At 34.8% G+C, this 27168-nt stretch overlaps 1 protein-coding gene across 6 annotated transcripts in view; it reads left to right on the forward strand.

Annotated features, from left to right (window-relative positions):
- The window catches only part of fdft1 (farnesyl-diphosphate farnesyltransferase 1), a 42773-nt gene that overhangs the window by 6424 nt on the left and 9181 nt on the right, over nucleotides 1-27168 (forward strand). For 2 of the 6 annotated variants that reach the window (XR_013817693.1, XR_013817694.1), the window contains 7 exons: nucleotides 989-1172; nucleotides 2526-2654; nucleotides 2807-2998; nucleotides 6756-6932; nucleotides 10933-11085; nucleotides 18973-19312; nucleotides 19388-19448. Coding sequence is in view for 4 of the 6 variants with exons in the window: in XM_079831949.1 (XP_079688075.1) it covers nucleotides 989-1172; nucleotides 2526-2654; nucleotides 2807-2998; nucleotides 6756-6932; nucleotides 10933-11085; nucleotides 18973-19188 (1051 nt within the window). In the remaining 2 variants the exon portion in view is untranslated. Of the gene's footprint in view, nucleotides 1-988; nucleotides 1173-2525; nucleotides 2655-2806; nucleotides 2999-6755; nucleotides 6933-10932; nucleotides 11086-18972; nucleotides 19470-27168 lie in introns of those variants that run through there. The other 4 variants (XM_079831950.1, XM_079831948.1, XM_079831949.1 and 1 more) reach the window with 3 other exon arrangements.

Raw genomic sequence — 27168 nt, forward strand, 5'->3', positions numbered from 1 at the left:
CACTAATTCAGTTCTCTTTCACACGTTATTGCGCTTGAATGGTCGAATACACATGCAATGATGCCAAACTGCCCATATTCATGCAAACGGCCGGTGATGTCACGTGAAAGTAAACAGTTGTGTGTAAAGCGGATGTGCATCAGTATAATGGATCCGTGCGTTCGCTCTTAAAGTGACAGCGGCCTAATAAAGCTAATTTGGCCTGTCAAATCAAACATAAGAGAAAATAACTAAAATAACTGTGTAGCTTTAATAATAACACATCTATATTCAATTTCTGTTCTATTTCTAGCTACATAAATTTATTGTACCTGGAAAACTTAGTTTAATATTATTTATATATCCTATTTTTTTTAAATTTGCTTTTTTCCTATTTTTAATTGCAAAAATAAAATATCTATATCGTGATATATATTGTTATCGTGAACAATTTGTGTTCCAAATTTGAGGTTGATATCTTAAAAAAATTAGATTATGTTTGGACGCAGTACCAAACGCAATTCATTTTTCCTATGCCACGGCGACCTGAATTAAATTTCAGAACCATTTAAGCTTTTCGAATCATCTCCATGAATTTTTTGTGTGTTCCCATAGCAAGTGCAAAACCCTTTCTGAAGTTTCGTACCATTCTGATGAAGTGAAAAATTCCAAAAAATGAAAATGTAAAATCTTTCAGTCAAAAATGACTAAAAAGGGTTAAAGTTACTCGAGAAATTCCTCTGCCCAAACAAATACCTTCCCCGTTTATATACTCTATAACATCCATTAAAGACTCTGAGACGTGAAACATTAGATCAGTCATGCTCGGCATGTTTGTGGACCGTCTGCGGGGTCAGCTGAGGGTCAGCTGAGGGTCAGCTGAGGGTCAACTGAGGGTCAGCTGTTGTATTTTTATCAGCTGTTCATGGTCTCAATCTCATTCTGGACTTCCTGCTCATTCCCTGTCTCATTGATATATAATTAATAATTAATAATCGGTCTCCCTCAGGCATGCCGTGTGTATTTTCTACCTGGTTCTGCGAGCCCTGGACACAGTGGAAGACGACATGACCATCCCTCTGGAGAAGAAGATCCCCATGCTGCACCACTTCCACTCCTTCCTCTATCAGCCCCAATGGTGCTTCACAGAGAGCCGAGAGAAAGACCGGCGGGTGCTGGAGGATTTCCCCACGGTCAGTCCCTCATCATCATCCTCATCATCATCATCATCATCACACCATAATCAGTCAAAATCAAGGCATTGTGTTTTGCACACAGGAGTGAGGCCTGTTTCTGCATTGACATTATTCGTTTGTTGGCATTGTTTTGATGATAAACACACTTTACTCCCAAGTTCTTATTTCTGTAATGAATCATTTTAATCATTTTACTTAAGTCGAGGATATATATATATTATAATTAAATAATATGTGTCAAATCAATTAATCATAATTAATCGCATCTGACAAAATAATATATATCTGTGTATATATATATATATATATATCTTTTGTCAGATGTGATTATGATTAATTGAATTGACATTTTATTTAATTATAATATATATATATCCTCGACTTAAGTACAATGATTCAAATGATTCACACACACACACACGCACACGCACACACATTCACATTCACTCACACACACACACACACACACACACACACACACACACACACACACACACACACACACACACACACACACACACACACACACACACACACACACACACACACACACACACACACACACACACACACACACACACACACACACACACATATATATGTATGTATGTATGTGTATATATATATTACACAGACGCACACACACACACACACACACACACACACAGACGCAGACACACACACTCACACATACATACATATACATACATACAGACACACACACACACACACACGTACACATATATATACACACACACACACATACATATATACATTCAGACGCAGACACACACTCACACTCACACATACATATATACATACAGACGCAGACACACACACACACACACACACACATACATACATACAGACACAGACACACACACACACATACATTATATAAACAAACTGTTATGTCAGATGCGATTAATAAATTTGACAGCACTAATATAAATAGATTTACCCAAAAATATATTATTATTAAACACACATATATAAATACGTGTGTGTGCACGTTTAATAATATATATATTTTTTTGTGTAATCTTATTCTGTATAATGATGACCATTTTTGTATAAATATATTAACTTTTATACAAGACATCGGAGCCTATAGCACAAAAAAAAATATTTAAAAAGAATAAATAAACACGTTTTAATAATTAATTTTGATTAAGAACAATTGTATAAAATATATTTTTTAAATAATTGATTTAAACCCCAGGTGACTCACTAAACCCAGCAAATAAACAAATAAAAACATTTATATTTTTAAAATGATAAAGTAGTTTCTCCGTTGTTTATGTCTGAATGCACATGAGTTCTCATTATTATTATGATGCTTCTCTTCAGATTTCGGTGGAGTTCAGGAGTTTGGGCCGGGAGTATCGGGAGGTGATCTCCGACATCTGTCACCGGATGGGCTCGGGAATGGCAGAATTCCTGGAGAAGAAAGTGTCTTCAATGAAGGAGTGGGACAAAGTAAACCTCACACGCCGTTTGTGTGTCTGCGTGGAGATTTATCCACAGATAACTCAGCAGAAGTGCTCTGGCTGTCATGTGTAGCGCTGTAAACATCAGTCCAGATGTGTGTGTGAAGGCTTTTAGTGTAACTCAGCGCTGTTTCCCTGCAGTACTGTCATTATGTGGCGGGTCTGGTGGGGATTGGACTGTCGCAGCTCTTCTCCGCGTCCCAGTTGGAGGACCCTGAGGTGGGCGGAGACACAGAGCTGGCCAACTCCATGGGTCTGTTCCTCCAGAAGACCAACATCATCAGGGACTATCTGGAGGACCAGCAGCAGGGGCGGGCCTTCTGGCCGCAGGAGGTGCGGTTTAACACACAGTCTTTACCAGGGCTTAAAGGGTTAGTTCACCCAAAAATGAAAATTCTGTCTTACCCTCATGTGGTTGGACACCCGTCAGACCTCCGTTCATCTTCAGACACAAATGAAGATATTTTAGTGTAAATCTGATGCTCTGAAAGGCCTCCATTGGCTCAACTTTACACTCTCAAGACCCTTAAAAGACACTAAAGACTAAAGTTACAAAGTCCATCTCACTACAGTGGTTCTACAATAACTTTATGAACACGAGAATAGTTTTTGTGCGCAAAAAAACCCTAAATAACGTCATATAGTGATGATGATTTCAAAACACGGCATCATGAAGCTTCGAAGCGTTATGAATCAGTGAGTCGATTCAGCGGTTTGAAGCGTTATGAATCAGTGAGTCGATTCAGCGGTTTGAAGCGTTATGAATCAGTGAGTCGATTCATGATTCGGATCGAGTGTCAAACCGCCAAACTGCTGAAATTTGGCGATTAAAACCGCTGAATCAACTCACTGATTCATAACGCTTCAAACCGCTGAATCAACTCACTGATTCATAACGCTTCAAATCGCTGAATCGACTCACTGATTCACAACGCTTCAAATCGCTGAATCGACTCACTAATTCATAACGCTTCAAACCGCTGAATCGACTCACTGATTCATAACGCTTCAAATCGCTGAATCGACTCACTGATTCATAACGCTTCAAACCGCTGAATCGACTCACTGATTCATAACGCTTCAAACCGCTGAATCGACTCACTGATTCATAACGCTTCGAAGCTTCATGAGGCTGTGTTTTGAAATCGTCATCACTATATAAGTCGTTATTTAGGGTTTTTTTGCGCACAAAAACTATTCTCGTCGCTTCATAAAGTTATTGTAGAGCCGCTGTAGTGAGATGGACTTTGTATCGACGTCTTTAGTTCCTTTTAAGGGTCTTGAGAGTGTAAAGTTGAGCCAATGGAGGCCTTTCAGAGCATCAGATTTACACTAAAATATCTTCATTTGTCTGACGGGTGTCCAACGACATGAGGGAAAGTAATTAATGACAGAATTTTCATTTTTGGGTGAACTAACCCTTTAATTACTTTCCCTCATGTCGTTGGACACCCGTCAGACAAATGAAGATATTTTAGTGTAAATCTGATGCTCTGAAAGGCCTCCATTGGCTCAACTTTACACTCTCAAGACCCTTAAAAGACACTAAAGACGTCGATACAAAGTCCATCTCACTACAGTGGCTCTACAATAATTTCATGAATCGGCGACAATAGTTTTTGTGCGCAAAAAAACTGCCGGATCTGCTCATATTCTCGCGCATGCGTCGTGGAGACACACACGGAAGACAAGAACAAGTTGGATAAAGGCGTTATTTTGATTTTTTTTTTGCGCACAAAAACTATTGTCGTCGCTTTGTAAAATTATTGTAGAGCCACTGTAGTGAGATGGACTTTGTATCGAGGTTTTTAGTGCCTTTTCTGGGTCTTGTGAGTGTAAATGTACTGAATGCCAATGGAGGCCTATCTGAAGCCTTTCTCAGCATCAGCTTTACACTAAAATATCTTCATTTGTGTCTGAAGATGAACGGAGGTCTGACGGGTGTCCAACCACATGAGGCTCAGTCATTAATGACAGAATTTACATTTTTGGGTGAACTAACCCTTTAACGCCTCGTGACGTTAAACAAAGGGCGCCAATGTGTGTGTGCACCGACGTGCAAAACGCCAGGCGTAAAAGCGTCATTTTAAAAAAAAACGTCTCGGGTTGTTTTTTTTATTTTGACGCGGCGCGTTAAAAACATTATTAATTACAGATTGAATATTCGTGCATACCTCTAATTGTTTATTTCATTTTTTTTTACGTAAGGTTAATTCAATGCCATCAGGTTAACATTCTTAATTTTGTCCAAAACTATTCAATTTAATTATTCTAAAATGAATTAAAAAAACAAACTAAAACAAGTAATGCAGTTTAATTCATTATTTTTATTTAGTGAAATACTATTTTTACAACATTTACAAAACTTTTACAAGGTCTTATTGGCTAGCCAGAAGATGGTTTTGTTACATCCATGGCTTGCTCAAAGTAGATGTTTTTATTATTATTAACCCTCTGGGGCTCTTCGGTCATTTCTGACCCGAATTTTTAAAAATAAATTTTTTTAAAAATCTTAGCTTCATCGGAATGGTCAGAAATTTGGTGACTTTATTGGTACTTGGTATATGAACACCCAAAAAAATTGGGGACAGGATTTGAAAAGTCTTAAGTGGTCGTAAAAAAAAAAAGTCACACTCAGGACTCAAAATGACCCCCATAGGAAATGAATGGGAAACTGGCAAAATGTGAAAATACAGAGTTTTTTGTGCATATAATCTACAAATCAGCCAGGATGCAGAAAAGAGGACTCAAGAGTGAAGATCTCCAAAACATCAAGAGTGCAAAACAGACAAAAACACACACACACACACACACACACACACACACACACGCACACACACACACAAAAAAAAACAATTAGCTTTTGGAATGGCATGCGTTAATTTGTGTGTGTGTGTGTGTGTGAGTTTTTTTTTGTCTGGGTGTTCATATACCAAGTACCAATAAAGTCACCAAGTTTCGGACCATTCCAATGAAGCTACGATTTTTCATTTTTTTTTATAAAACGCAAGATCCTCTACAGTGCTAAAAATGTGCTATTGTGTGATAAAAATGCTCAATGTGTCCACCGGATGGCACCGATCTCATTAAAAAAATTGCTTTCATGAGGCCTAGGTTTGACTCTAAAATGAAATACAGCTTTAATAAAAAATATAAAAAAAATATAAATATATATAATTTTTTAATTATATTCAATGGGAAAAAATGGGTCATAATTATTGCATAAAAGAACCAAAAAAGAAAAGAAAAACTATTATTGAACAAAAATATATTTCATTGATTTTAATCAAATCTTTTTTTTATCTTAATCCCGCCCTCTGGGTCATTTTTGACCTGAAGGTCCTGAGTGTGACCCATAAATGAAGAACCCCAGAGGGTTAAATAAGATTGTTTATTTCAGTGAAGTTTTTTTTTACGTAAGGTTAATTCAATGCCATCAGGTTAACATTCTTAATTTTGTCGAAAACTATTCAATTTAATTATTCTAAAATGAATATAAAAAACAAACTAAAACAAGTAATGCAGTTTAATTGATTATTTTTATTTAGTGAAATACTATTTTTACAACATTTACAAAACTTTTACTTATTGGCTAGCCGGAAGATGGTTTTGTTACATCCATGGCTTGCTCAAAGTAGATGTTTTTTTATTATTAAAACAACTTAAATAGTTATTAGCAGATCCTCACCCCGAGCACATGATCTACACTTCACCACAACAAGAACGTCCAAAACACTAACATTACACAAACTTTTAAATACCGACATAACAAAACATTAAGCATTAAAAAGTCTCTCCATTTTCTCATCAATTAGCACTGTATTTAAACATTTACTCTCCGAATTCAGCCCCTTTGCAAAGCATGATGGGAAGTGAAAGTCTTATTTCTTTGGGTTACTTGATTGAAACGTGTTATTTCAAAATGAAAACATCAAGTTATGTCAAAGAGTAACGGTTTTAAGTCAGTTTAACATGAAGCAATTACATTTGAACCAGAAACCTAATATAATGGTGTTAAATCAAGATGAGTTGATTAAATAAAGTGAATAATGTTTTGAGTTGTGGGTCTGATTATTGGTGTTTTCTGCAGGCCTGGAGTCAGTTTGCGTCCCGTCTGGAGGATTTGGCCCAGCCTCAGCACCTGAGCTCCGCCCTGTCCTGCCTCAACCTGCTGGTGACCGACGCCCTCCACCACGTGCCTGATGTCATCGCGTACCTGTCCCGCCTCCGCAACCAGAGCGTCTTCAACTTCTGTGCCATTCCTCAGGTGTGGTGATGAGCTTTACCTGGAGTTTAGCGGCGTTTAGAAACGCTAGAACAGTAATGGTGCGTTCACACCGGACGCGGTTCGCGCCAGTGATTTACATGTTAAGTCAATGCAGAGGCGCGAAATGGCATTCTGCGGCGAGATTCGCGCGATTGAGGCGGCGAGATTCACGCGATTGAGGCGGCGAGATTCGCGCGATTGTGAGGCGGCCAGATTCGCGCGATTGAGAGGCGGCCAGATTCGCGCGATTGAGAGGCGGCCAGATTCGCGCGATTGAGAGGCGGCCAGATTCGCGCGATTGAGAGGCGGCCAGATTCGCGCGATTGAGAGGCGGCCAGATTCGCGCGATTGAGAGGCGGCCAGATTCGCGCGATTGAGAGGCGGCCAGATTCGCGCGATTGAGAGGCGGCCAGATTCGCGCGATTGAGAGGCGGCCAGATTCGCGCGATTGAGAGGCGGCCAGATTTGCTCTATTCGCGCGGCGCAAAGGACGCGAATTGAGCGTTTTGAATGCGCGATTTGCGCGAATCGCTCAAGTTGAAAAATCTGAACTTTGGCGGATATTTCGCGCCGCGTTAACCAATCAGGAGCTTGCTCTAGTAGTGACAACAATGAGGAGAAAATCTGTATATTAATATCTGGTTCAGACAATATGATTATCACTGTGATAACATTAAATGACATGAAACACAACCCAGTCTCTTTTTGTTAAATGCAAGTTTATGTATGATCAATAATACAAAAGTATAAGTAATGTATAACAAGCTATACATGAAATAAAGCAAACAATTCAGTCAAACATTCAAAGTCAGTGCTAGTCGGCAAGCACTTGATTCTTTGAAAACTGAACATCCTATAATTACCAGCATAATAGGAAAAGTGGACTCTTTAAAGGAACAAGATATTAATATTGTTTTTTGTTGGATAGCAGGCCATATGGGTTTGACTGGTAACGAACAAGCAGATAAAGCAGCAAAGGAAGCTCTTCAGTTGGAAATGACAGAATGTAAAATACCAGCATCTGACGTACGGTTAAACCCATATTGAACCTGTACATTTACAAGAAATGGCAAATGGAATGGAATGAATGTGTAAATAACAAATTATATGAGGTGAATCCAGTTTTAAATCAAGGAGTTATTAGTTATTATTTTGAAAATAGATATGACCAGGTTGTATATACGAGATGCCGAATTGGACATTCAAGACTCACTCGTTCATATTTATTGAACGGGGAAACCGGTTTGTGATCTGTGTAAGAATTTCACGAGTGTAAAACATATTTTAATAGAATGTCCTTTTTTAAATAATATTAGAGAACGGTTTTATTCAGAAAACGCATTAATGGAAATTTTTAAAAAGGTTTCTCCTGGAGTCATTTTAGAATTCCTGTCAAATATTAAATTGAAAGATTCTATGTAATTGGTGTTATTATTGCTGTTGTTGTTATTGGTATATATAACTGATTTTGTATAGTGATTGTTTTTAGGACAAAATTGTTAAATTATTGTAAACAATGTATTGAAGTGATATTGTTGATTGCCATGAATATAGCCATTGTTGCTGATATGGCATTAAATCATAAATAAATAAACAGTGCTAGTCGGCTAACGTTACAACTGCAACGTACAGTTATAGCCTAAAAATATAAAGTAATGAAACTTCTCTTTGCCTTCAGTCTAAACGATTTGCCAGGGAACAAATTATAGATCCATGAGAGCAAAGATCGGCCGACGAATTATAGCTGGAGCCGCCACAGAGACATCAGAGCCAGCGGCAGAAGACTCTTTATATAAATAAACCACAGATTTGAGCTTTAAACAACTACATTATCGACTGAAAAAGTCTTAAAACTACGTTTTGTCACACGTTAGAAGTAGATTTTAACCCTAACACAGCCCGTGTCAGACATTTCTCAACAAACGAGCCGCTGGCAGAAGCTCCGCCCATGAGGAGAATCACGTCTGTTGTGCAGTGAATGTCACGCGCGATTGAAGCGCGAATAAACTCAAAATGTTCAAGCGTCCACCTTTGCGCGAATCGCGTCCAGTGTGAACGCCACATAATACAGAGAACATATGACCACAGATGAAGCGTAAATGACCGTTCACACAGAACGCATTTGTGATTGTTAGCTAAATCTAAAACTAAAAATACTAAAAACAGAAATAAAATAGAATATTATTTCAGTTAATTTATTTATTTATTTTTTTTACTTGGAAGTATGAAAATTACTAAACTTAAATAAATTAATAAAAACTAAATAGACATATTTTTAATACAAATTGTGAAAATACAGAACAAAATTATTAAAATAACTAAAATACACAAATAAATAAACTGAATTAAAACATTCAAAATACAATGTAATAAACATAAACTTATTTTTTTGAGTTGCAAAGGCAAGTGTGTAATATTTGTATAATGTATAAAGTTACTAAAACTGAAATAATTTTATCAAAAAAACTAGATGTTTTTAAAAAAATTAAGCTATAAAAACAACTAACGCATTTAGTGAAATTTTAATAAAAAATTCAAATGAAAAATGAAACTAAAAATTAAAACTTATTTTAATTGAGTTGCAAAGCAAAAGTGTGTAATTGTTACTTTTAGACTGAGGTGCTAAAATGACTAAAACTGAAATAATTAATTATAAAAACTAAATAGACATTTATAAAACAGACGAATAAAAACGGCTGTAACAAAATTCAAGTGAAAAGTAAATTTTAAAAATTAAAACATTAAAAATACAATGTAATAAGTATAAACTTATTTTATTTGAGTTGTGAAGTCAGAGTGTGTATTATTTGTTTAGTTTAGAATAAAGTAGTAAAATTACTAAAACAAGCAAATTAATAAAAACTAAAAAGACAAAAACAAGTAAAACTCAAAACAAATGTACTCAAAATTTAACTCGAATTAAAATGAAAACTGTCTAATATTTTAGTTTAGATTGAAGTAGTAAAATTACTAAAACTCAAACAAATGAATAAAAACTAATTAGATATTTAAAAAAAATTCAAGCTAATAAAACAACTAAATAACAACTTAAACGCATACAAAAAATTACTAAATTTTAATTAAAAATTAAAACTAAAAATTAAAACATTCAAAATAAAATGTAAAAAACATAAACTTATTTTATTTGAGTTGTGAAGTCAAAGTGTGTAATATTTGTTTAGTTTAGAATAAAGTAGTAAAATTACAAAAACTCAAGCAAATTAATAAAAACTAAAAAGACTAAAACAAGTAAAACTCAAAATAAATTTACTCAAAATTTAACTCGAATTAAAATGAAAACTGTCTAACATTTTAGTTTAGATTGAAGTACTAAAATTACTAAAATTGAAATAATTTAATAAAAAAATAATATTCAAAAATAAAAATAAAGTGAATAAAAACAACTAAAATGCTAAACTAAAATGAATTCAGAAACTATAAAATTAAAACAAATTCAAAATAAAATATAAAAAACAAACTTATTTAATTTGAGTAGCATAAAAACTAAAAAGACATAAAAACAAGTAAAACGCATATCAAATTTACTCAAATGTTAACTAAAAATGAAATGAAAACTAATATTTGTTTAGTTTAGATTGAAGTACCAAAATGACAAAGTTGAAATAAACAGTGTTAAAAACTAAAGACTTTTTTTAAAAAAACAAAAAAAACAAAAGATGACTAAAAATGGCAAAAAACTTTACAAAATTCAAATGAAAGCGAAACATTTAAAGATACAAATTCTAAATATTAATAAATACTCAGATAGTATAGTAATGTAGTTGTAGTTTAGTAATAAAATAACACAAATGGACATCTTTAGTGTCGTGTATGTAAATAACATGATATGTGCTTTATGAATATAGTGATTGTATATATGAATATAGTAGCTGTGGATGTTTGAACATGAGAGAGCCTGTGTTCCTCTGAGTGTGATGCTGGGTGTTAATGGTGTTAATGGTGTTAATGGTGTTAATGGTGTTCCTCCTCCTCCGGCCAGGTGATGGCGATAGCGACTCTGTCTGCGTGCTACAACAACCCTCAGGTGTTTCAGGGGGTGGTGAAGATCCGCAAGGGCCAGGCGGTGACGCTCATGATGCAGGCCACAAACATGGGGGCCGTTCAGAGCATCATCACACAATACAGTCAGGAGGTGCGTCCTTCAGCTACTCTTCTGTCTGATAAACCTCCAAATCACACATTGAGTCATTGAAGCATTCACTCAAGAGATTCATTCAAAAACGCTGATTCATCCGGTAATGAAACAAGTCTTTATGAGTGAGTCATTGAATCATTCATTCAAGAGATTCATTAAAAAATGCTGATTCATCCAGTAATGAAACAAGTGAGTCATTGAATCATTCACTCAAGAGATTTGTTCAAAAACGCTGATTCATCCAGTAATGAAACAAGTGAGTCATTGAATCATTCACTCAAGAGATTCATTCAAAAACGCTGATTCATCCAGTAATGAAACAAGTGAGTCATTGAATCATTCACTCAAGAGATTTGTTCAAAAACGCTGATTCATCCAGTAATGAAACAAGTGAGTCATTGAATCATTCACTCAAGAGATTCGTTCAAAAACGCTGATTCATCCGGTAATGAAACAAGTCTTTATGAGTGAGTCATTGAATCATTCACTCAAGAGATTCGTTTAAAAATGCTGATTCATCCAGTAATGAAACAAGTGAAGTCTTTATGAGTGAGTCATTGAATCATTCACTCAAGAGATTCGTTCAAAAACACTGATTCATCCAGTAATGGAACAAGTGAAGTCTTTGAGTGAGTCATTTAATCATTCACTCAAGAGATTCGTTTAAAAACACTGATTCATCCAGTAATGAAACAAGTGAGTCATTGAATCATTCATTCAAGAGATTTGTTCAAAAATGCTGATTCATCCAGTAATGAAAAGTCTTTATGAGTGAGTCATTGAATCATTCATTCAAGAGATTTGTTCAAAAATGCTGATTCATCCAGTAATGAAAAGTCTTTATGAGTGAGTCATTGAATCATTTATTCAAGAGATTTGTTCAAAAACGCTGATTCATCCAGTAATGAAACAAGTGAGTCATTGAATCATTCATTCAAGAGAATTGTTCAAAAATGCTGATTCATCCAAAAATGAAACAAGTGAAGTCTTTATGAGTGAGTCATTGAATCATTCATTCAAGAGATTCATTCAAAAATGCTGATTCATCCAGTAATGAAACAAGTGAAGTCTTCATGAGTGAGTCATTGAATCATTAATTCAAGAGATTTGTTCAAAAACGCTGATTCATCCAGTAATGAAAAGTCTTTATGAGTGAGTCATTGAATCATTAATTCAAGAGATTTGTTCAAAAACGCTGATTCATCCAGTAATGAAAAGTCTTTATGAGTGAGTCATTGAATCATTCATTCAAGTGATTCTTTCAAAAACGCTGATTCATCCAGTAATGAAACAAGTGAAGTCTTCATGAGTGAGTCATTGAATCTTTCATTCAAGAGATTCGTTCAAAAACGCTGATTCATTCAGTAATGAAAAGTCTTTATGAGTGAGTCATTGAATCATTCATTCAAGAGATTCGTTCAAAAACGCTGATTCATCCAGTAATGAAACAAGTGAAGTCTTAATGAGTGAGTCATTGAATCTTTCATTCAAGAGATTCATTCAAAAACGCTGATTCATCCAGTAATGAAACAAGTGAAGTCTTTATGAGTGAGTCATTGAATCATTCACTCAAGAGATTTCTTCAAAAATGCTGATTCATCCAGTAATTAAACAAGTGAGTCATTGAATCATTCACTCAAGAGATTCATTCAAAAACACTGATTCATCCAGTAATGAAACAAGTGAAGTCTTTATGAGTGAGTCATTGAATCATTCATTCAAGAGATTCTTTCAAAAACGCTGATTCATCCAGTAATGAAACAAGTGAAGTCTTTATGAGTGAGTCATTGAATCATTCATTCAAGTGATTCTTTCAAAAACGCTGATTCATCCAGTAATGAAACAAGTGAAGTCTTTATGAGTCATTGAATCATTCACTCAAGAGATTCGCTCAAAAACGCTGATTCATCCAGTAATGAAACAAGTGAAGTCTTTATGAGTGAGTCATTGAATCATTCATTCAGGAGATTTGTTCAAAAATGCTGATTCATCCAGTAATGAAACAAGTCTTTATGAGTGAGTCACTGAATCTTTCATTCAAGAGATTTGTTCAAAAACCCTGATTCATCCAGTAATGAAACAAGTGAAGTCTTCATGAGTGAGTCATTTAATCATTCACTCAAGAGATTCGTTAAAAAACACTGATTCATCCAGTAATGAAACAAGTGAAGTCTTCATGAGTGAGTCATTTAATCATTCACTCAAGAGATTCGTTCAAAAATGCTGATTCATCCATTAATGAAATAAGTGAAGTCTTTATGAGCGAGTCATTGAATCATTCACTCGAGAGATTTGTTCAAAAACACTGATTCATCCAGTAATGAAACAAGTGAGTCATTAAATCATTCACTCAAGAGATTCATTCAAAAACACTGGCTGTTTCCGAAATCGCCCCCTATACCCTCATTCACTATTCCCTACATTAGTCCACTGATATAGTCCACTTCGAAAACGAGTGAGTGATTTCGGACACTAAGTGCGCCGGAAAGGCTGCCGTTTTTGCAGTTTGTGCTTGCTGTTTGGCAGCTCCAGTAATAATGAAAAGATTTATCCTGAACTCTGCTACGGAAACTAGCATGTAACCTTAATCAAACAATATAATAATCGTCTTAAAAAGGATCATTTATACCTGTATGCATGATATTGGGCTGGACCAGTGCGGTTCGGAAGATGGATGGATGATTGATTCAGCTGTGGGCACTATTTGAGGGAACAGCCATTTAGTGGTGTCCGAAACCATAGTGGACGTTAAGTGCACTCATACAATCCCACAATGCACCACAATAACGAGTTTGCAACCGATGTATGCTCGACGGCTAGAGAATACCCATAATGCACTGCGAGAGTCGCGCCGTGCATTGAATGAATTCCCGCGTTTCGCCAGGAGATGGCATCGACTCACACACTCTTTAAGACCAATGATATTGGGCCCACTCACTTATCGTCTCTAATTGAGCACGTCTGTTTACATACCCTGATAAACACTGATTAAACGCGTTAGTAGCTTTATTTTCACTTTTCTAATATTTTCTTCATATTCATAGAAAATAAATTCCTTTCCGATCTGATATATGATGGAAAAAAGGATCAGTGCGAGTTTGGCAAAAGGCGAATTCGAACCTCTGATCGATTTGCGTCAAATCTTATCGTCAAGCGTCTTACCCCTACACTATTGCTGCTGATGAAGATTGTGTATTCCGTAGGTGTGTCTTAGTCAAACAGACGTTTAAACAAGCCGATATATTTAAATATATTTTTTGTAAATTGCATCTACTCCAGTAAAATGTTTCTGTTAAAGGACCCACCGACATTTTTTTTGCTTCTAATATTAATAGTAGCCTACTATAAAGTATGAAATATATAGGCCTACTACAAATATTATTATTATTATTTTAATTAAATGCTTATTAGTTACTTTATTATTCCCCTTTCCAAGTAAGTTCAGTGCCACACAAGTAAAGAGCTCTAGGGTTAACTTTAAGCTTGTTGGCTGGTTTTTGGAGTAGTGGAGTAATGGAGAATGAGGGTAAATAGGGCGAATCGGACAGCGGTAAGTTCATTCAGTGCGCGACTCTCAGTGCGTTGAGAGCACACCGTCTGGTTGAGTGAGTGAACGTTTCAAACGCATAAGGAGTTGTTTCTCGTTTGCTCTCGAAATGCTCTCGCGGGACTTTGCTGTCATACGCCGATCGGGCATCGAACAAGCATATTCTCCAGCGCGTACATCTACTGTACACTCGTTATTGCGGTGCATGGTGGGATTGAATGAGTGCACTCAAAGACGTCCACTATTGTTTCGGACACCCCTAAAAATGGATGTTCACTCAAATAGTGCCCTATTTAAGGGTATAGGGGGCGATTTCGAACACAGCCACTGATTCATCCAGTAATTAAACAAGTGAGTCATTGAATCATTCACTCAAGAGATTTGTTCAAAAACGCTGATTCATCCAGTAATGAAACAAGTGAGTCATTGAATCATTCACTCAAGAGATTCGTTCAAAAACGCTGATTCATCCGGTAATGAAACAAGTCTTTATGAGTGAGTCATTGAATCATTCACTCAAGAGATTCGTTTAAAAATGCTGATTCATCCAGTAATGAAACAAGTGAAGTCTTTATGAGTGAGTCATTGAATCATTCACTCAAGAGATTCGTTCAAAAACACTGATTCATCCAGTAATGGAACAAGTGAAGTCTTTGAGTGAGTCATTTAATCATTCACTCAAGAGATTCGTTTAAAAACACTGATTCATCCAGTAATGAAACAAGTGAGTCATTGAATCATTCATTCAAGAGATTTGTTCAAAAATGCTGATTCATCCAGTAATGAAAAGTCTTTATGAGTGAGTCATTGAATCATTTATTCAAGAGATTTGTTCAAAAACGCTGATTCATCCAGTAATGAAACAAGTGAGTCATTGAATCATTCATTCAAGAGAATTGTTCAAAAATGCTGATTCATCCAAAAATGAAACAAGTGAAGTCTTTATGAGTGAGTCATTGAATCATTCATTCAAGAGATTCATTCAAAAATGCTGATTCATCCAGTAATGAAACAAGTGAAGTCTTCATGAGTGAGTCATTGAATCATTAATTCAAGAGATTTGTTCAAAAACGCTGATTCATCCAGTAATGAAAAGTCTTTATGAGTGAGTCATTGAATCATTAATTCAAGAGATTTGTTCAAAAACGCTGATTCATCCAGTAATGAAAAGTCTTTATGAGTGAGTCATTGAATCATTCATTCAAGTGATTCTTTCAAAAACGCTGATTCATCCAGTAATGAAACAAGTGAAGTCTTCATGAGTGAGTCATTGAATCTTTCATTCAAGAGATTCGTTCAAAAACGCTGATTCATTCAGTAATGAAAAGTCTTTATGAGTGAGTCATTGAATCATTCATTCAAGAGATTCGTTCAAAAACGCTGATTCATCCAGTAATGAAACAAGTGAAGTCTTAATGAGTGAGTCATTGAATCTTTCATTCAAGAGATTCATTCAAAAACGCTGATTCATCCAGTAATGAAACAAGTGAAGTCTTTATGAGTGAGTCATTGAATCATTCACTCAAGAGATTTCTTCAAAAATGCTGATTCATCCAGTAATTAAACAAGTGAGTCATTGAATCATTCACTCAAGAGATTCATTCAAAAACACTGATTCATCCAGTAATGAAACAAGTGAAGTCTTTATGAGTGAGTCATTGAATCATTCATTCAAGAGATTCTTTCAAAAACGCTGATTCATCCAGTAATGAAACAAGTGAAGTCTTTATGAGTGAGTCATTGAATCATTCATTCAAGTGATTCTTTCAAAAACGCTGATTCATCCAGTAATGAAACAAGTGAAGTCTTTATGAGTCATTGAATCATTCACTCAAGAGATTCGCTCAAAAACGCTGATTCATCCAGTAATGAAACAAGTGAAGTCTTTATGAGTGAGTCATTGAATCATTCATTCAGGAGATTTGTTCAAAAATGCTGATTCATCCAGTAATGAAACAAGTCTTTATGAGTGAGTCACTGAATCTTTCATTCAAGAGATTTGTTCAAAAACCCTGATTCATCCAGTAATGAAACAAGTGAAGTCTTCATGAGTGAGTCATTTAATCATTCACTCAAGAGATTCGTTAAAAAACACTGATTCATCCAGTAATGAAACAAGTGAAGTCTTCATGAGTGAGTCATTTAATCATTCACTCAAGAGATTCGTTCAAAAATGCTGATTCATCCATTAATGAAATAAGTGAAGTCTTTATGAGCGAGTCATTGAATCATTCACTCGAGAGATTTGTTCAAAAACACTGATTCATCCAGTAATGAAACAAGTGAGTCATTAAATCATTCACTCAAGAGATTCATTCAAAAACACTGGCTGTTTCCGAAATCGCCCCCTATACCCTCATTCACTATTCCCTACATTAGTCCACTGATATAGTCCACTTCGAAAACGAGTGAGTGATTTCGGACACTAAGTGCGCCGGAAAGGCTGCCGTTTTTGCAGTTTGTGCTTGTGCTGTTTGGCAGCTCCAGTAATAAAGAAAAGATTTATCCTGAACTCTGCTACGGAAACTAGCATGTAACCTTAATCAAACAATATAATAATCGTCTTAAAAAGGATCATTTATACCTGTATGCATGATATTGGGCTGGACCAGTGCGGTTCGGAAGATGGATGGATGATTGATTCAGCTGTGGGCACTATTTGAGGGAACAGCCATTTAGTGGTGTCCGAAACCATAGTGGACGTTAAGTGCACTCATACAATCCCACAATGCACCACAATAACGAGTTTGCAACCGATGTATGCTCGACGGCTAGAGAATACCCATAATGCACTGCGAGAGTCGCGCCGTGCAATGAATGAATTCCTGCGTTTCGCCAGGAGATGGCATCGACTCACACACTTTTTAAGACCAATGATATTGGGCCCACTCACTTATCGTCTCTAATTGAGCACGTCTGTTTACATACCCTGATAAACACTGATTAAACGCGTTAGTAGCTTTATTTTCACTTTTCTAATATTTTCTTCATATTCATAGAAAATAAAATCCTTTCCGATCTGATATATGATGGAAAAAAGGATCAGTGCGAGTTTGGCAAAAGGCGGATTCGAACCTCTGATCGATTTGCGTCAAATTTTAGTGCCATGCGTCTTACCCCTACACTATTGCTGCTGATGAAGATTGTGTATTCCGTAGGTGTGTCTTAGTCAAACAGACGTTTAAACAAGCCGATATATTTAAGTATATTTTTTGTATTTTTGCATCTACTCCAGTAAAATGTTTCTGTTAAAGGACCCACCGACATTTTTTTTTGCTTCTGACGCCCATAATATTAATAGTAGCCTACTATAAAGTATGAAATATATAGGCCTACTACGGTATATACAAATATTATTGTTATTTTTTTAATTAAATGCTTATTAGTTACTTTATTATTCCCCTTTCCAAGTAAGTTCAGTGCCACACAAGTAAAGAGTTATAGGGTTAACTTTAAGCTTGTTGGCTGGTTTTTGGAGTAGTGGAGTAATGGAGAATGAGGGTACATAGGGCGAATCGGACAGCGGTAAGTTCATTCATCAGTGCGCGACTCTCAGTGCGTTGAGAGCACACCGTCTGGTTGAGTGAGAGAACGTTTCAAACGCATAAGGAGTTGTTTCTCGTTTGCTCTCGAAATGCTCTCGCGGGACTTTGCTGTCATACGCCGATCGGGCATCGAACAAGCATATTCTCCAGCGCGTACATCTAATGTACACTCGTTATTGCGGTGCATGGTGGGATTGAATAAGTGCACTCAAAAACGTCCACTATTGTTTCGGACACCCCTAAAAATGGATGTTCACTCAAATAGTGCCCTATTTAAGGGTATAGGGGGCGATTTCGAACACAGCCACTGATTCATCCAGTAATTAAACAAGTGAGTCATTGAATCATTCACTCAAGAGATTCATTCAAAAACGCTGATTCATCCAGTAATGAAACAAGTGAAGTCTTTATGAGTGAGTCATTGAATCATTCACTCAAGAGATTCATTCAAAAACGCTGATTCATCCAGTAATGAAACAAGTATATATATGTGTGCGCGTGTGTGTCCGTGTGTGTGTCCGTGTGTGTGTCCGTGTGTGTGTCCGTGTGTGTGTCCGTGTGCGTGCGTGCGTGCGTGCGTGCGTGCGTGCGTGCGTGCGTTTGTGCGTGTGTGCGTGTGCGTGCGTGCGTGCGTGTGCGCGTGTGTCCGTGCGTGCGTGTGTGTGTCCGTGTGTGTGTGTGTGTACGTGCGTGTGTGTGTGCGTGTGTGTGTATTTCTCTGAGTAGATGATCTGTTTGATCCTGTATTCCTGATCCTGTATTCCTGATCCTGTATTCCCGCTGTTCCTCCAGATCCTGCAGAAGGTTTCCTCCACAGACCCGTCGCGGGAGCAGACTCTGTGTGTGCTGAACCTGATCTGTGAGAAGAGCCTGAGGGCGGCTCCGGCCCCGCGGCCCCACATCTCTCCGGTGTACGTGTCGGCGGCCATGTTGCTGGCGGCCCTCAGCTGGCAGTATCTGAACACCACGGCCGGGCCCTCAGGGGCCGCAGACATGCAGGGACACTGAGACCCCAGCGGCCAATCACGGCCTCAGGGCTTTAGGAGCTTTAGGTGAAGCTCACACACACACACACACACACACACACATACGCGCGTGCGGGTCGAGTTTCACCTCATGATCAACACATTCTGCATTAAGAAAATTAAGCCTGTTACGATTTTTGACTTTGTAAAATATTTTTTTTACACCAATAAAATTTAAACAGGCTGCATTAAATAAATTTTTTTTTTTTTACATATTTGCTTTTATTTTGAACACATTTTTATAAAAAAAAAATATTATAGATTAAAATATAAATAATAAAATAAAAAATAAAATAAAAATTATATATATATATATATGCATAAATAGGAATTACATTTATAAATACTACATATACACACACAAATATATATTATATTTAACATAACAATAGAATATCAATTAAATATATATGAAATAACTTAAAATATAAATAATAATATATAAATGAATATATATATAAAAATATATATAAATATAGTACATGTATATTAAAACATATATATATATATATAATTTTTTTATTTGTTTTTTATTTTTATATATACATATATATTTATTTATTTTTATATATACATTTATTAGTGCTGTCATATCGAATAATTGTGATATGTGTATACTGTGTATAATTATTATGTATGAATAAATAAATAAATACATAAATTCATACATAATAATTATACCCAGTATACACATATTATCACAATTATTCGATTTGACAGCACTAATAAATGTATATTAAAATATATATGTGTGTGTATATGTATGAATTTTTATATATATATATATATACACACATATACATACATGTATATTATAACTTATATATTTATTTATTTAAATTAATAAATTTATATTTTAAGTTATAATATACTTGTACATGTATGTATATTTTTTATATATATATATATATATATATATATTATATATATTTTATATAATTAAAATTCATACATATACTTATAATATGTGTGTGTGGTGTAAATATAAATTAAATCAAATTTTAAATACATATATTTAATTTATAATATATCTAATTTTAGTTTTTGGGATGAAATAGGAGCTGCAGATGTTGATGAGACTCAGTAAACACATCTGCACACTATCATAAAATCATGTTCTGTGACTCTGAGGCTGTTTTTATGATTTTTGTTCCGTCCTGGAGCAGAAAAACATTTCCATCACTATAATCATCATAATCCGTCATTTACACTGAGATCTGTTTAGTTTTACCTTTAAAATGACACTAAACTCGTCATATTTCACTATGAAAATCTCACTTTAGGATCTTTATGATCTGTCACATTGTTAAATATGATAATGCTTTAATTTCGTTGCACAATTTCTCAGTGCAGATTGTTTATGAATAAAATGAATACCTATAAATGTTAAAAAAATGAAATATTCACTCTCAACGACCCTGTTGGTTATGGGGTGGAATGACGTGTGTGTGTGTGTGTGTGTGTGTGTGTGTGTGTGTGTGTGTGTGTGTGTGTGTGAGAGCTCTGGTTTTGCACACATTCAGTCACTGAACCAAAAAGACTGTCAAGTGTCCTTAATCCCCAGCTGTGTGTGAGGAGCTGGTGACCCTGTGTGCATCCCAGCATGCATTGCTCTGTAATGTTGTAAATAAATGTAGATAACATATGAAAGCGTGTCCTGTGATTGGTTGATGGGGAGATCTGCGGCCGCGGTCACATGACCAGGGGTTATAACACTGTGTGTGTGTGTGTGTGTGTGTGTGGCTCGACTGACAGGAACATAATCTGACGCTCAGGTAAAGTCTAACACACACTGACACTGTTGAGGATCTGCAGAGGTTTGAAAACATTTATATCTTCATATTCACCTTTACTAGAATATGACTAAATATGGTAATGAAATATTTTGATGATGTAACTAGTTTTTAATCAGAAAAAAGTCCTAATAATTGATATTTAAATTGTAATTTTTTTTGCATGATTTTAACATGAATAATCAAATATTCAATATATTTCTGTTTTAATTTAGATTTTATGTAATTTAAATGTTTTATATTTTTAATTAATGTATTCATTTTTGGTTAATCAAATATTGCAATAAATTCAGAAAAATATTTTCATATGCATTTTATGTTTTTATTTAGATTTTATCTAATTTAAATATATTTATATTTTTAACTTTAGTCTTTTTTTTATTCACATGAATATTACAGACACGGTTAATCAAATATTGCAATGAAATTGTAACAATTTTTAATTTTTAAAAAAACTCGAAATAATTATTTTGTGTTCTATTCATTTAGATTTACTGTTTGTGTAAAGATTTTTTATTTTTAATTAATAATGCATTCATTTTTGGTTAATCAAATATTGCAATGTAAAATATTTCAAATTTATATGCAATTTTTGTTTTCATTTACATCTCATTTAAATATATTTTAATTTTAAGAGTCTTTTTGTATGTTTTATTTACATGAGCATCAGAAACATGGTTACTCAAATATTACAAATATTTTTAATTATTAAAACAAATATGGTAATTCAAATATTGCAATGAAATTGTATGAAATGTATCTATTTTAATATAGATTTAATTTAAATGTTTTATTTTTAATGAATGTCTTAATTTTTATTAGTTTAATTTGACATTTTTATTCACATAAATATTACAAACATTACAAGGGAATTGTAACAAGTTTTCATTTAAAATTCAGAAAAATTATTAATATGCATTTTTTTTATTTTATCTCATTTAAATATATTTTTAATTATTAATACAAATATTGCTATGAAATTGTAACAAACAAATAATTATTTTGTTTTATATTTAATTTTATTTAGATTTTATGTATGTTTAAAGAAATAATAATGTATTAATTTTTGGTTAATAAAATATTTCATGTAAACAATTCAGAAGTATAATTGTATGTTTTAATAAGTTCATTTAGATTTTATCTCATTTAAATATATTATATTATTAATAGTCTTAATTTTTTATTAGTTTTTATTTATTTATTTTGTTTTATTTTATTTATTTTTTTATTAGACATTTATTCACATAAATATTACAGACATGGTTAATATTGCAATTAAATTGTAACAAATTTTAATAAAAAAATCTCTAAATAGTTATTTTATGTGTTCTATTTTAATTTGGATTTTATGTAATTTAAGTGTTTTATATTATTAATTAATGTCTTAATTTTTTATTCGTTTTATTTGGTCTTTTCTATTCAATGAATATTGCAAACACAGTAAATCAAAAATTGCAATGAAAATGTAACGTTTTAACGTAATCTTTTAATTTTGAAAAAAACTCAAAATATGTATTTTATACACTGTAAAAAAAAAATCAGCTCTCCAATTGAAAATTTTCAAGTGAGCGATCACAGTTACAATTTTCAATTGGAGAGCTGATATTTTTTTTTTACAGTGTATGTGATTTAATTTAATTTAACCCTTAATCGGCCCTTGGGCTCCAGCTGACCCCACTGGACTTTTCCTCCATCTTTAAAAAGTGTTTCCTTCATCTCAGGGCCATGAGACTCTGTGACTTTTCCTAAATAATCTAAACATGCACAAAAAATCTGGGCTTGATTTGGTTGTTCTAAAGGTGTGTCAAAATGTTTTTACCGTTTAAGTCCCTCGGGGTCAGATTGACCCCACATTGAAAATGAATGGGAAAGTGTAAAAAATACATTTTTTTCACTTTTTTTGTCAAAAAAAATTATCTAAATCCAGTGTAAATCTGAAAATTTCCACATTTATATCAAGGTCTGGTCCTAGAGCAGTAGAAGTAGAAGTAGCAGTCCTAGAAGTAGAACGAACTCTCTGTCTCATACACACACACGTACACACACACACACACACACACACACACACACGTACGTACATGTGTGTGACTGCAACAGAGAGTATTTTTATTGAAATTGGCAAATAAAATCAACAAAACTGGCATAAATCTGAAAGATTTTCATACATAAATGAAGGACTAATACTAGAGCACAAATGCAATATGGAACAAGCATGTTCACTCACACACATACACACACACACACACACACACACACACACACACACACAGGTGTCTGGAGTATTTTTTTGATTTTGGTAATGAATGGGAAAATGTAAAAAATGCTTTTTTTTCAGTTTGTTTGTAAAAAAAAATCAACTAAATCCAGTATAAATCTGAAAATGTCCACATTTATATCAAGATCTGGTCCTAGAGCATAAACACAAAGTGGAACGAACTTTCTGTCTCATACACACACACACACACACACACACACACACACACACGTGTGACTGCAACAGAGAGCATTTTTATAGAAACTGGCAAATAAAATCAACAAAACTGGCATAAATCTGAAAAAATTCCATACATGCCACACAAAAAATAATTTTTAATGAGCCAATTTATGACATAGTTAAGTATTTGTGCAGTAAATAGGTAAAAAACTACCAAATACCCACAAAAACACAGCATAAATGTATAGTTGAGAAGTAAATAAAAAAAATTATATATAGTTTTCCATGTAAAAAAATAATATTTCCTTATGCAATCGCTCTGTAAAAGTTTGGGGTCTATCTGAGCACAAGGGACTCAAACGTAAACCCTACTTGAGGGACGATTAAGGGTTAATAATTTCTTGTGCTAAGAAAAAGTCATTTAAAGTACTGATATATAATGGTAATGTTTGCTGATTTACACTACAATACAATAAATCAATAAGTCAATAAAATTATAAAAATTACATTAAATAAATAAATAATTTAAGGTTTATTTAAAGAAATTAAATTATTATTAATATTAAGAACGGTAAAAATTCTAGTTCTATTCTTGCAAATAATATTTCTTTTTTAAAATATGCACACATTCACTCTTATTTTCATCGGTCTAATATGTAAAAATGCAAAACGTTTCTTGTCATGTCAAATTAAGTTATGATTTACATAAATAATGTACATTTTCAATTCAAAATGGTGAAATTTCATAACAAAGGTCAAGGAGTTTGACGTTACTGTTGGTCGCTGAACGGTTTTAACGTAAAATAGTTGTCAAATATTACATATTTAGCTACATCTCATGACGCTTATAACTAAAGTGTGGTGTTACAATCATAGACTGTACAGAAATATGGCCGTAGTGTGCGTGACGTCACCCATAGGATCTGAAGCGCAAAGTCGGGTCGAGCTGGCCGTCGCCATTTTGTCAGCGCGTCACTCCCGGATAACTGACAATGGGCAAAGAGGCGGGAAGTGGGCGGAGCTGAGGGGACGACTATTGCTGTTCACACCAAACGCGAATAGAGCGAAATAGAGCGAAATAGAGCGAGTGATTTCAATGTTACGTCAATGTTAAAGCAGCACTGGGCAGGTTTTGCTCTCAGCTCCCCCTACAGCTGGGAATCAGTATTGTCTTCTACTACTATCGTAAACTCTTGTCTCTTGTCTTGCCATGACAGTCCTGAACACGGCTGGAGTTCACATGCGTGTTCTGCTTGCGTCGCGTGTGAAATGTCTTCATCACAGGTGCAGTGGCACATGTTTCAGCAGGTCATATCAATATCATTTCATGGGTTTTATTTTTCTTTTACGCCAAATGATCGCGATGCTCACGTTTAGAAGCCAGCGTCATTATAGTAGCCCAGTCTATTGGTTCCCGCTTTACAGAATCTAGATGATCCTTCAATTCAGTGTTTGAGTGGTAATAACCATATATCGTCAATATTAAAATATCAAGCTACCATAGATGAATCTGCAAATTTGAAAAATCGATTTGCATTATAGCTTGAGGCAAGACAAATAAACAAATATCACAGACATGTTAGGTCTCCTAAAATATGATTTTGTACGTCTTATGTATTTACTTGTATGAATGAAGCCGCTCCTCCTTCAGCTCACGCCAACGAGCAAACGCTGGCCAATGTTGATCCTCTGCCTTTAATCTCATCACTTTCTCCTTTCCTCTTTTGCTTTCCTCCGACAAAACCTTTGCTTTCTTATTTTTCTGAGCTGCTTCGGCCATGACTATAACATCCGGCAAACAGACGATAGTTGGGCTCGCACGTCTGAATTTAAGGAAGTGGTGGAAGTGACGTATATGCCGTAAAGCAGTCGAATTTTGTAGTTGTTTTTGTTCTCGGGTTACGACCCGAAACCCGAAGTTTAAAAGTACGATTAAAAACGACACAGACTCCGTCAGGCTATGGCAGACGTGTCACTCAAACTATTGTAAGTCCATGTATCATCACAAGAGGCTTGAAAATATATTATAAAGGTTGAAAAGTGACCTAGTGCTGCTTTAAGATGCGTTGACGCGTCCAGTTCACGCAAATTTCGACTGTCTTGTGCGTTACACACCAGTGATTTTATTCGGTGCTTTTTGTGCAGATCCGTACGTTTGAAGCGAATTCGCGTCTGACGCCCGAGTTCAAAAATCGGAACTTTGGCGTCAATTCGCCGCGTTAACCAATCAGGAGCCTGCTCACTGCTGTCACATGGTGAAGTGAGGTGATGAGAAACCCAGCATCATTTAAAAATACTACTATTGTGTCACAAAATGTAGTTTTAAGACTTTTTCAGGTGAGAATGTAGTTGTTTAAAGGGATAGTTCACCCAAAAATGAACATTATCCCATGATTTACTCTCCCTCAAGTCATCCGAGGTGTGTGTGACATTCTTCTTTCAGACGAATATAATCTGAGTTATATTACAAATGTTCTGGCTAATCCAAGCTTTATAATGGCAGTAATAGTTGCTCTGTTTTTGAAGTCCATAAAAAGTGCATCTGTCCATCATATAACTGCTCCACGCGGCTCTGGGGTGTTAATAAAGGCCTTCTGAAGCAAATCGATGCGTTTGTGTAAGAAAAATATCCATATTTAAAACTTTATCAAGTAAATTTTCGGCCGAACGCCTTCCCTGTTCAATTTATGGAGAAAGTGTTGAAGTTCCCCTGCCGATGGAAAGACTAACACGACCAGGTCATGACGTCACAAACACATCTCGAGTTTCACTATCAACATTCAACACTTTTCCATGGAAGGCGGTCGGTCGAAAGTTTACTTGATAAAGTTTTAAATATGGATTTTTTTTGTATTATATTAATAAAATATTAAAAATAAAATAACAAAAAACAATAAGAAATAATAAAATAAAAATATTTTTATAAATTATAAATAATCAAATACTACTAATAAAATCAAATAGTAGTTTGAGTCCACTTATTGTGGAAATTAATATAATAATAATAATAATAATAATAATAATAATAATAAATATAGCTGCAAGCAGCAATACCGGGGCCAAGCGCAAAGAAGAAGACAAGACATGCCAAAATGGCTGGCAGTGTCAGATCAACTGGAGCAATGAGCAATTAATCACGTTTTAAGATGATTTTAGGCAAAAGGCTGAAAATGCATTGTAGTCTGAGAGTGTCAGACCAACTGCAACAATTAACAATTATACAGTTTACGAAGATTAGGCAAAATGGCTGAAATATCATATATTGAGTCACTGATAATGTAAGTTAATGGTTTATCACTTTTGACCAATAGGTGGCACAGATACGAAATTGATGTGGTGTGGTCAGAATAAGGGAACAATGACACATGCAAAGTTTGATGCCAATATGTCAAAGCATTGCAGAGATACAGCCTCAAGAGTAATTTTGGCATAATGGCTCAACTTCGTCGCTGCGGTTTACAAAAACGGTTTCATCTATTGATGCAAAATCCCTAACTTTTTGTTGACACAGTCTGAAGATGATACGATTCGATTTTGGTGGAAATTGGACAAACGGTCTAGGATGAGTTTGAAAAAGTAGGTTTTGATCAAATAAGAACATTGAGGACAGGATGTTTGACCAAATATGGAAAAATTAGTATCTCTGTTCTCGGCATGAGCCAATGACTGTATTATGACCAGTTTCATTAAACTAGGCTAATTTAATCAAAAGTTATTAGCATGTTTGTAAATTTTG

Source organism: Gobio gobio, assembly GCF_949357685.1.
Source record: "Gobio gobio genome assembly, chromosome: 12".
In the NCBI taxonomy this organism is placed as follows: domain Eukaryota; kingdom Metazoa; phylum Chordata; class Actinopteri; order Cypriniformes; family Gobionidae; genus Gobio; species Gobio gobio.